Genomic DNA, 12446 nt, shown 5'->3' on the forward strand with positions numbered 1-12446 from the left:
TTTCAAAAAGCTAAAGAATGTCAAAAGGAAAAAAAAAAGAGGTAGAAAAAAAAAGCACAATCTCTCCCCACTCCCAAAGCCAAAACTATGGAAGAAACCCTCCAAAAACTTCTAATTTTGACCATCACTACCACCAAAAAGGGAGGGGGAAACCCTGGCAGCTTTCTGCAAACATGTTCAGTTTTGAAAAAGAACAGCTGTATTGTCTATAATGTTTTGAATTAAGCTTTTGGATCAGTTGTACAAAACATCCATGGGATTGTTGCCACACCCCCCCCCCACACACACACATTTTGCATGTTTTCTGAATGTAACTATGATTTTGCATATTACAAACGAATCACAGTTCAAGTGGTTAAAATATAAAACTTTCTTTTGCGCTATTGCTACACATACCTTTAAGAAAATAAATTAGCTCTTCAGGAAGCTGATCAAATGAATCCTTTTGGCCTTAACTGCTCCATAGCTAAACATTGAATTAACATGGGCTGCAATGATTTACACAGAGAGACTTATGTGGAACATATCATGAATCATGATTCCAATCACTAATGAAATCAGTGACAGAGAGACGACTCCTAGGCCCTGTAATAATTTTTTTCAGTCCCAAGAAAGGTGGGTTAACAGACTGACATTTCCTTTATATGTAAGCTAAGTTCAGTAGTGCTGCCATACAAATGCATGCTTGTCAGGGCACTTATTAAAATGCCTACACTGGGCACAAGCCCTGCTTCTGCACAGCCGAGTTGTCAATGAAGTCTGAGAAATGACTGAAGGAGCCCTGCAGGTGTAAAACCTGTTAAATGTCTATTTAGCATTCAGATTTTTGTTCCAATGATCCTTGAAGGAGCCTTGCATAACTGCTGCTACCATATTTCTCCAACTTCCAGCACCTAGCTAATCATGCCCCACAAATGAGTGGGCTCTCTCAAAATTGTGGGAAATGAACAGATAGTAATTACAAGCATATACACAAGATCTAATTTCAACTGTTTCAACCTCTTTCTTTATTCTGAAATGAACTGCCAAAGTGACCACTTTCTAGCTGCTTCACCCATGGCAGAGTTAGGAAACGCAGTTTAACAGAGAGAATGACAGAATTCCAAGGTCAAACTAGAGACTTCTCTCAGAGGCTGAGCCTGAAACCACATTAAAAAAAAAAAGAGGAAAAAACAAAAACATGCATATCTCACTTTTGTAAATGTGAGTCACCAACATCAAATGTCCGTAAAGCAGCAACCCTACAGAATATCACCTTCCTCCTCCTCCTGCTGTCAGCAGATGGGGCGGTAGGGGCAGGATTTCCTTATGCTTCAGTGATCCACAGTAATAATGTCACCACTGCAGTGCCACTGGCAGCTAGCAGTCTGTTCTAAATTAAGCCAGTGGATACAGAAAACAGCTGGCCCAGGCTTAAGGGAATGTTACAAAGACCCGAGCTGAGCCTATCACTTCTTAGCTGTAGCGGAGGACCCCAGGCTCTGTACTCCATATTTATCTATTGCTATAAAGATACAGAAATAGTAAGTGCTGCAGAGGTTGAACACCTTTCTTAAGCACAGACACAGTGCTCATCACCAAATTTAACATACTACCTGGTAACAAAATGACATTTCTGAGCTTAGGTATATTGACCTTACTTTGCACAAAGAATAAAGGCCAAAATCAAATCAAATTTCCATTTTGTTTTATTGTCTGCTGCTTCATTTATCCTTTTTTTTTTTATATGACCCAATACTATATTCTGTTTTAAATGAGCGTAAACTGATAGAAAGGATCGTCCTTATTGCATGATTTTAGCAAAAATGAGTAACGATATAAATGTGATTTTATGATATATAATTTGCATTGTTCATGTTATTGTTTTGGCAGAAGCTGTACATAAACTACCACTACTGCAACATTTCTGAGAATTTGCACGCAAGGCCCCCCACGCTGCAAACACAGCCACGTACAGGCATTATTATACTTCTACCGGGAGAACTGCAGCTCTCCCAGTAGAAATTGCCAGCATACAGGCACTCATTCAGTTGCTCACAGAAAACATATGCCTCATCTGCAAGAAAGTTCTTCGACTCTGACACCTGGAATATCCCCTCCTTGTGAGCATTTCTTTTACTAGAACAAATGTCTGTATGCTCAATTCCTCAGAAGGGGCAGATGTGCTGCATGTAGTGCAGATCCCAAACTGGCAGGAATGGGCACTGTGTGCAGCGCAGGTCCCAGAGCAGGCACCACATGCAATGCAGATCCTGGAGCAGGTGCTATGTGGGGCACACAAATGGGGCCAGTCTGGTGATACGTGGATCAGCTGAGACCCAGGGACGGCACTGGGGGTCAGACAGTGGGGCTTCACATGTTGTATCTTTGACACCCTGGCATTCTAACATTATATAGTCTGCAAAAGCTACTTATTATTTATTATACTTTTCTGCCAGCAGTGTTATGCTTGAATTATCCTTTGAGCATTCTCTCTCATTCTCTCAATCAAAACAATGGGATTTAGTCTCAGGTGCTTTAACTATGTAGTCAATTCCACCTGAATAAAGTGAAGCAGAATGGGAAATGGATGTAAAATGTTACCACCATGCCCAATCCTTTAAATACCCAGCCATATAATCAGACTCACCTGGCTGAAGTTATTCATGGTCAAGAATGTTCAACAATAATTTGGTAGTGTTTACACTTAACTTTGAATGTTTTGTATGAGCTTACAAGGACATAACAAATTAAGAACATTAAGTGCATGCATCTATCAGTCAGTTCATTCCAGTATACAGAGTAAAACTAAGGTCAGTAACCCTCCTTGAAAATCTCTGTTGCTCAGGATTAACCAAAGTCCTGAAGTGAAGTAGGACTGTGTAGTAAGAGGAAGCTTTCTTACATCTCAGAGCCGTTACAACTTTTACCACATAGGAAGTGCAAAATGAAAAAGGACTAGACAAAATCTTCAAAGAAATGTAATATCTCAGCTGCAGACTTCTTGACACATTCCAAGTAATCTTATTTTAAGAAAATCCTGTGTGATAGAAGAAATAAAATGCTCCAATATCTAGCAAACCTGCACAATTTTTGCACTGTTCTATACACAGGTTTCATAGATTTCTAGAGTCGGAAGGGACCTGCCAGATCATCGGGTTCAACCCCCTGCTCCAGGCAGGAAAGGGGTCAGGTAACCCCAGCCAGATGCCTGTCTAATCTCCTCTTGAACACCTCCAGGGTAGGGGAAATCACTACCTCCCTTGGAAGCCCATTCCATATTTTGGCAACCCTAACTGTAAAGAATTTCTTCCTGATGTCCAACCTAAATCTGTTCTCCTCTAGTTTGTGGCCATTATTCCTGGGAACCCTGAGGGACGCCCTGGTAAACAGAGTGTCCCCTATTCCCTGCTGGCCCTGCCTGATGAGTTTGTAGGCAGCCACAAGGTGATTAAGTAGAAAACTTCTTAGAGGGGAAAAAATATTTGACTCAAAATGTATTTTCAAAATTAATCGACAATGTTTAAGACTTATGAGTATTAATTAATTAAATAATTATGTGGCTAACTGCTAACAAATGCATTAATCAAACAGTTATGATGTTGTTCTTAATAAAGCAGTACTTCAGTATTAGATGTATAGCTGTAAATGCAGAGCTTTATCTACTATTGAAAAAAAACAAACTCTTCAAACTCAAACTAAGTATGGGTGTTAGCCTGATGGCCTTTCAGATTTCCGGGCCATCCGCCCATCTTTCATTCAGGGAGCACCTGTATAATTATGAGTGCCCAGACCCACGCAATTAAAAAAAGCCAAAAACAAAAACAAAAAACTATTTGACAAATGTGTCAGAGTAGGAGTGAGATTTAGGCAAGAACCTAATTGTTGAAATAACATGAACTTTTGGAGTTACATTTTCTCACAGCAAACACCCCTTTCAACACTGGTAAGATAGGTTTAAAAAAACATACAGTAATCTTCCAAACAAGAAACCATCTCTTCCTTCTCTCTACACTAGCAGAAGCAATAAAATGGTGGCAGAGGAAAGATAAAACATAGGCATTACACTGCAACTCTGTCCTACTGTGTATGCTTTTCATCCTCACCTAAAAAACGTGCTCCTTCAACTTAAACATTATAAATAAAAGAGAGAAAATTTTAAAACAAAAGATAATAAACAAAAAGGAAAATATTCTACTGCACTACAAAATACTTAATGACAACATTTAATAATCAAAAGTATATGTAAGGTTTCTTTGTGAAGTATAAAGTATTGTAGTATATGTATTACATAGCTAAGACCCAAATCCTATAAAAGTTTATGCATATTTGTAATTGTACTACTTAAGTACTTCAGCTTAAGCATATGCATAAGTCTTTGAAGGGCTGGAACCCAAAATGGTCACTTAATTCTGGTAGCTGAAGTGTCAGTAGAAAAGGGTAAATGTTTGTTTGCATGTAGGGATTTTTTTTTAAAGACAAAACAAAACATAATAGTCTCAGAATATTTATATTGTTTTTTATGATGACTGGATCCCAATAAAAGGAAATGAATTAGCAGTAAGTTACATCCAGAAATGAGCAGAAATGCAACAGAAGTCCTTTGATTTCTCTGTAAAATGCCTCTTTCTGGACCCAATTTCTTCATTTGTTGTGTCTTTTTTAAGGGTTTTCTAAATTATACAAATTATTAATCAATCCTTCCTTCCTACAACCTGCCTTTAAGATGTTCTCTTAAACTCTGAAGGATACTACTTGTGCAGATGTCAGTTTAGGTTTCTCCATCTGCTTTATAACTCTGCTCCATGTAGGTCAACAGTTCTTTAACATTTAATTTCAACATCTCAGGAACATAATTTATCTAAAAGGCCAGTAGTTCCACAGGCTCTGCTCCATCTGGAAGTTGATTAGTTTCACACTGGTGGCACACTGGTGATTTTCAAGCAGTTTGAGTCCAGGTACTGGCATCTTTATGCTCTGCATTTTGCATGAGCTGACTGAGGTAGGCTCTCTAATCTTCATTTATTCAACAATGAGGGGTTTTTTGAGAAGTTCAGGTTTTAACCGTGTCTGCTTGGGTCTCCGAGTCATTTACATGCAAAGTCAATTTATCCAATGTGACATCCATGGTGACTACAGATGTTTTACAACTGCCTGAATTTTTTATTAATTTTTTTTCATCAGGTTGTTGGATAGAGTTGTCTGGGTCTGAAGCAGCACTGAGATAGCAGGATACACACTGCTTTGAGATGAATCTTGCAGAGTCAGGTTTTGGACTTAAAAAAAAAAAATGAAGCCTTTCCCACATGCAGCTGGTTCCACATTTTGAAACATTCCTCTTAGGAATTAGAACAAACTTAAAAATTAGTGTGTGCGTCTATACATTCATTAATGTATTGAATATATTCATAATGTAATCACAGGTACTAAACTTAATGCACCATAATTGGTGCTACTGTGCATTAGTGCAGGCACATGCTTTTTAAGTTACCCTAATGCCCAGTAGACTAATTCTACTGTGTATTAATACTTTTTTTTGTGCTGCGTGAATGCACAGTAGAATTAGTCTACTGCACTGTTAGCATTTTTTGTAGACGCACCCACTATAAAAGCTCCTCAGGTCTAGGAGCTTAGATGAATCAAATTGAAACCTATGGCAGATACTTAAGATAAGAACAGACTTGGTCTTCTGGCAATACCTACTCTCATTTTGTCTTTTCTAGTTCTTTGAGCAGTTTCCTCTGCATGTAGCTAACAGCAGACAAGTCATTCCAACAAAAAAAGGCAAGTTAGATTTTCATGGAATTCAATTTTACATGCAAGTAAATGTCTGTGCTCATTTGCCACCAGTTAACCACTGCCCTCGTGCGAGGTTGCTTGGAAGAAGTGGCAAATTAAGTTTGGGAATCATACAGAACCACCCACTTCCAGTTTAGCATGGCTCATATCACAACAACTAAGGGACTTTAGTCACTAATGGACTCACTCCTATTTTTCTCCTTCAACAATAAGATGCGTACAGGAAAGGTACAAAGGAAGGGAGGCATTAGGACTCGTATCTTTGAAGCAATAGCTTCCAATCCAGTATTTAGGACACTAGCAACCAGAGAAGTCAAACAGTGAAAAAAATGGCTAATAATGCTATACTGAACTCAGCAACTGAAAGAAGAGCTGACTGAAGCATAGACATACAGGGACAATTTTTTAGAAAGACAGACCTATCTTTGGCATGCAAAATGTGGGAATCTGAATATCTACAACTGTGCACGCTATTACTACTGTTGCATGCTCGTACTGGGAATTTCCAAGCACATACAGGCATTCAAAATCCTAATTACCCATGTACATATGCAGAACCTGTTTTGTGTATACAACCCAGATAATTGCTGCTGCACTTCCCTATGGAAAGTTCAATCTTTTTCTTTAATTTATAAAATGCATGTTATAAAAATGTAAGGTGCATAAAACACAAGTTTAAAAAAAAGGGAGAGAGAGAACACAATAAGCCTACTTCAAAAACAAAGTAAACACCACACAATAAACCACCATCCTCCATGCCCAACAAATTCCTGAGAGAAGAGATAAGCTTCACCCTTACCTTAAGCCTCAGCAGAACCTGTATTCTAAAAGTCTAACAGGAAAAGAAACCCTGGAATCAATATTTTGCATGACAAAGTCCTATTATTGGCTCTCAGGCATTTCAATCTAGGTACTATTAGATCCTCAATTTACTTCCACCATTATGACATTGAGCATTTCAAACAGTAAAGACCTTTACAGTATAAATTTGTAGATCAGACTCAGTATCTTTATGTTTATCAGCAAGTGACTAAGAAGTCCACAACATATCCTGTATCTAACACTGATTAACAGGCAGGCTGTCATGTTCTGCATTAGCTATCTCTTCCAAGTAGCCCTCATAGAACATAATACCTATACATTAATCCAGTCCAGAATCAGTCTCACAGATTACCATAATAGGGGCTGATACTTAGGTGGACATGGAGGTTGGGAAGCCCACTTTTTGCCATTACGTTCACTGGAATATCCAGAAACAGTAACAGGTCCAAAAACACTGGGCAATTAAGAGCCTTCTGAACAATGAGTGGTGAAACTATTGGTGCAGAAGAATGCCTGTTGTGGTATTGTAATATACACTGTAGCCTTCTGTACTTAATGAATAATAAAGCAGGGTAGATTTGCACTGTACAGACTAAGTCAGAGAGAGAGAGGGAGTGGGAGCATAAGCTTTTCTGAGTCCAAGCTCACTTCATCAGATGCTGTGAAAGGACATGCACAGACCAGTGTATAAAATGAATTAAGGCCATTCAACAGACCAATCTTTAGGCACAACAAATATTAATATGGATTGGAGTTGCAGAGCTTTCAAAACTAATGTGCAAAACAAGTAATGTGCTAAAAATATGCAATTACACAAACTTCAAGATATTCTTTACAGAGATACGATTTCCTGATATGAGATTCAAATTAATAGGAAGTGCCCTTCCTGTGTTCTCTAGGCTGCAAGGGTAATAAGCTTGTTTTTAACAGATTTAAACACAGAGGACCAACTGATTAGAGTTGAGTGTTTTAAAGCAACAGTGCCTACAAAGTGTTACAGTATAAAAGACAACAGTTACTACAGAGATCAGAAAACAACATTTAGATACGTTTTTTATAACCCTATCACTGTCCCTTATATTTTTAGCTCCAGGGAGTTTAAGAAAATTGCGCCTGTCCCTATAATTTAGGACTAGATTCAGATACACTTGAGAGAGACTAAATAGTAATTTACTCCACTTGTTGCCAAGTCAAAAGTCAGTGAGGGCACTCGCCAAGTAAGCCATTAATTCAACATAAGGCCTACTCAACAGAATTTGATTCTTAAAAGGCATCCGGATTTTATAGAAGAGTATGGTACCCATTAAAAACAGATAGAGCTTTAACTAGAACAGACACAACTTAGACAGGTTTACAGTAGCCCAGGTTCCAAGTTCTGGTCTACACTAGCCAATCATGCTAATTCCAAATTAACTAGCCTAAAATACTTACAAATATTAAAAACAAGTCAATAAACATGACTCTGTCTACTGTGGATTAAGAGCCATGTATATATATTATACAGCAATGCAGTATAATTTATGTCCAATGGGTTCCTGGTCTGATCAGGTCTTTTTGGTGCTACAATAAAATGACCACTACTAGTAGTTGGCAGTTTGGAGGGGCGGGGGTTCAGAGATTTGGAAGAAAAAAATCCCAGGATGCATGGAAGTATTAAACTTCTTAAACATTGCAAATCAAAACTGCAGCTTTCAAATTTACTTAAAAAATACATAGTAAATAGCCTGACACATAATAAGAATCCTTAATAAATTCTCCTTTTGCTTTCAGTTTCTTAGCAGAAAATAGTAGACAGAATTATCATAGAACCAGACCAGAGACCTATACTACTTGGCAGCTTTTCAAAGTCTCTTAAAATTATTTTCTACTCAAATAATGACACTTTAAAGAAAATGCATCATGATGTTTGCTTGTGGCATTACAAGAGAAACAGACCCAGCTGGCATGACTTTAGGGGATCTGAAAGTGGAAAGAAGGGTTCTTTTTACATAGAAAATAGGTTCGGTTCAGGTTAGAAGGGACCCTTGGGCATGTCCAGGTGGGCACACATATGGTTTGCGGAGCCTCAAAGCTGTTTCAGGTGTGGCAAACCACACATGATGCATGTGCAACTGTTCACTGCACTGCAAATATGCAGCACAACACCAAAATTTGATACTGGGAGCTGCTAGTATAAAAAAAAACAAAAAACACTGCAAAAAAAAGTGGCTCAGCATGGCAGACACGGAGGCTGGGTCCCCCAGGGAGACACTGGCTGCTAGCTAAAGCACCTCCCCTTCTGTACAGCTCCTCCAGCACACCAGGAACTAGTAGGAGCACGGAAATAGCTGTTTCTCCCAAGCAGGGCAGCTTGCCCTACACCAAACTCCACATGCAGATGCGTGCACAGCAGCACAAATTTGTGCTGCTGCTATCTTTTCTACAGCAAACGCAAGGGCCTGCATCTGCGCGCTCGTCTGGGTGCACCCTAGGAAGTCATTTAGTCCGACCCCCTGCTCAAAGCAGGACCACTCCCAATTAGATCACCACTGCCAAGGCTTTGTCTAGCTGGTCTTAAAAACCTCTAACAGAGATTCCACAGCCTCTCTGGGTAACCCGTTCCAGTGCTTTACTAACCTCCTCATGAGAAAGCTTTTCCTAATATCTAACCTAAACTTCCCCTGCTGCAACTTGAGATAACAAGGAACAGTTGTCTCACCTGCCACCACAGAGAACAACTAACTACTGCATATAGTACTGTTAAATATGATTAATGCACACACTCACTTAAGTATGCATTTCCTAGTTCTTTGACAGTTTTTAATGTTTCAACAGTAAATACTACAGTAACAGTATTTTAGTGATGGGTAAGACTTAATCCCATTTTTGTACCAGATCACCATAAAGACAGATGACTGATTTCAAAAGCTTCCCAGACAAGTAAGCCTGTACTTTAAGAGAAAACAACAAAACACACCCAAAAACCTTTTGGACCAAAACTTGTGATCACTCCATAACAAAACGTTAATTGAGAGTTCGCAAAAAAAAAATCCATGGCAGATTATGTACATTATAAATACATTTAATTCGATAAATTTAATTCATTTCATTGTATTTCTTATTAGTGGAGTAGTAAAATTGAAAATTATGCTATCTGCAACAGCTATAAAGGGATATTATGTACTATTATAGAAACTAGAATGAAAAAAAATATTTTAAAAAGACTTAAACCTGTATTTATGCATTTCAATAATAATGTATTTGGATAAAATACTTTTATCCAAATATTTTTAAATGTATAAAATATAAACAAATATAATTTTCCCTACTTTAATTGGCAACTTGACCTCTCCCTGCTTATAAGACTTGCTCAAAGCCACATCATAAACCAATGAAACAGAAATGTGCCACTCCACTGAGAGTCAATGAGAGGCAGAGACATTTGATGCCAAGTGTCTTGACCCAGTTCTGTTCTCTAAACCTATGTACAAATGGATACTGGACTTCTTACTGCTTTAAAAATATTTAAAATATATATATTATATACATATTTAAATAACCTAAGTTATAACCTAGTTATAACTTATAACAACTTAGTTATATTACATATGAATTTTTTTTTTCTTTTGATGCTTAAATAGTAAGTTCCCCCAAAAAAACATTGGAGAGAAACCAAGTTATTCAAAGATAAACCTTACAAATGCTAAAACCTTACAAATGCTTTTCTTCAATTTATCACCAAGAGCACCTATACACATGCAGTGAGGCTGCTCCAACACACTGTAATTACAGAGCAGACTTGATTAATTGAATCCGCTAGAGCATGGTAATTATCCTGCTCCAGCAGACTCCAGCGTCTCGTGTATCAGCATCCTGCACTGAAAAATGGTGGCAGGAGCACTTTAGTTAAAGCTTGTTCAAAGCACCCCACCCCTCCATCCCAGAGCATGTGTATAAATGCCCCTATGGTCTAAATTGCAATGGTGTCATCAACCTCAATTAAATTTGTTTGCTTTTGCTGGTTCGCATCAAAAGTGATTTAATAGCATTCTCATATATTTGCAGTCACTTGCTCTTATTTACTATGAGTATGTTTTTCTGAAAGATATGCAACAGTGGTCCTCAATCTCTTTAGACTCAAGGCACCCTTTATTAGACATCCCTCAGAAAATGCTAGTTCTTAGTTTTCCCTTTTTTTTGTTTTGGCTATGAAAAAATGAGTTGTTTTTCTGTTGGAAAGAACTCAGAAAAGCCAAACAGGTCAAAATGGTTTGGATTCCTCTTTGAAACATTTGGATTCCTCTTTGAAATCTCTGGGTTTATTTTATGAATCATGCTTGTACACCTAACAGTGCTAACATTTCATGGTGCCCCAGGACACGCTTGAAAGGATATCAAGGCACCCTAGAATGCTGTAGCATCCTTAAGAATCACAGATATACAACATAAAATCTAAAATTTAAGTAACTTATGCCAACAAACCTAACTTGTTTAATAATATTTAAAAGTAAAGCCTTTTCTGTCATTATGTTAAATATACCTGGGCAGATCTTCAGGTACACCTGAGATCTACCTTGTGAAGAACGTGAGGTGGTAGAAAACAACAGAAGATGTTGTGATCAAACATCCATCCCACAACAACGCTCATGTCCTGTACAAGAAGCCTCCCTAGGTCAAGCGAATTCTCTATTGTCTTTGCACTGCTAAAGTCAAGGCATGGGTCAAGAGCTACAAGACATTTTTTAATCTAAACTTTCAGTACAGTATAATTTAAATACCATAAAGCAACCACATTAATGTAAAAGCCCTTCAGGACATTTCCTGGACTATAAAAGTGAAAAACTTAGAGGTCTGTATTTAAAAAGAAACCTCACCTTATTGTGTTCATATTTGTATGGGATTTTGAGCGTATCCATAGCTCTGATCATAGCCTGTATCGCTGTAAATATATTCTGATACACCAATTTTGTGAAACCCCTTTTGTCTTCATCAGAGTATCCTGAACCATGGATGATTCTCATCTGTTTGATGAATGTGCTTTTGCCACTCTCTCCTGTACCTGCAAGATATCCAATAAAGGAGACATGATTAAATCACAGTATTTGCAGACCACAAACATGACAGTGTTGCACAAGCTAAGCAAGCTGGTCTATACAGAGCTGAGTACTATCATTAGTTAACCAGTAATACCTAATAATCATCATTCTCAATTACAGACAGCCCTTACAATGAGTGGTGCTGTATCAAAACAATGATGGCATATAATCATAATTAAAGTAAAGAAATGACAGCATAATGTGTGGATTCCAAAATATTATCAGCTAAAATATGTATGAATAAAAAAATTCTCTACAATATAAACTATTGTTCATTTGAATAAGAGAGGATATAAAATTATGGGCATATATTTTCCACTTATCTTTTGTGTCCACATTTTCAATTTTTATAAAAATTATTATGAAATGCTTTATCGTGTAAGCTCTAGAGGAAGGAAAAAGGTGATTTTACATGGCAAACTTGAGATATTAAGGTAATGGATAGCAGTATGAACTTGCTAGGATGGATAACTTCCCTTTTAAGAAATAAAACAGAGAAAGAAGTATAACAATCAGAGCTCAGCAGAACTGAACTTCTAATAGACAGACAAGCAACCTTAGTTTGAATTTGCCTCTAATTTGTTACCTAATAATCAGTCAGTCAGTCAGTCACTTTGGGGTTTTTTTGTGTATCCTCATCCTTTAAACTGGGGGTGGCCAAATTTTTTAACCCTTCAGGCTGCAAACCAAACCTGTGGCTTAAAGCCCAGGGACCAAAAACTTTCAAGGTGTGTGTGCCTACAGTTAAAAAAATTTTTGTTTAACTACTTT

General features: G+C 37.7%; 1 protein-coding gene across 1 annotated transcript in view; it reads right to left on the reverse strand.

Moving 5' to 3' along the window:
• LOC102565550 (guanine nucleotide-binding protein G(q) subunit alpha) overlaps window positions 1–12446 on the reverse strand; it is a 211821-nt gene that overhangs the window by 132024 nt on the left and 67351 nt on the right. Inside the window, exon 2 of the mRNA XM_059724805.1 lies at window positions 11454–11638. Within this exon, the coding sequence (XP_059580788.1) occupies window positions 11454–11638 (185 nt within the window). The remainder of the gene's footprint in view (window positions 1–11453; window positions 11639–12446) is intronic.

Source organism: Alligator mississippiensis, chromosome 3 (assembly GCF_030867095.1).
Source record: "Alligator mississippiensis isolate rAllMis1 chromosome 3, rAllMis1, whole genome shotgun sequence".
NCBI lineage: Eukaryota > Metazoa > Chordata > Crocodylia > Alligatoridae > Alligator > Alligator mississippiensis.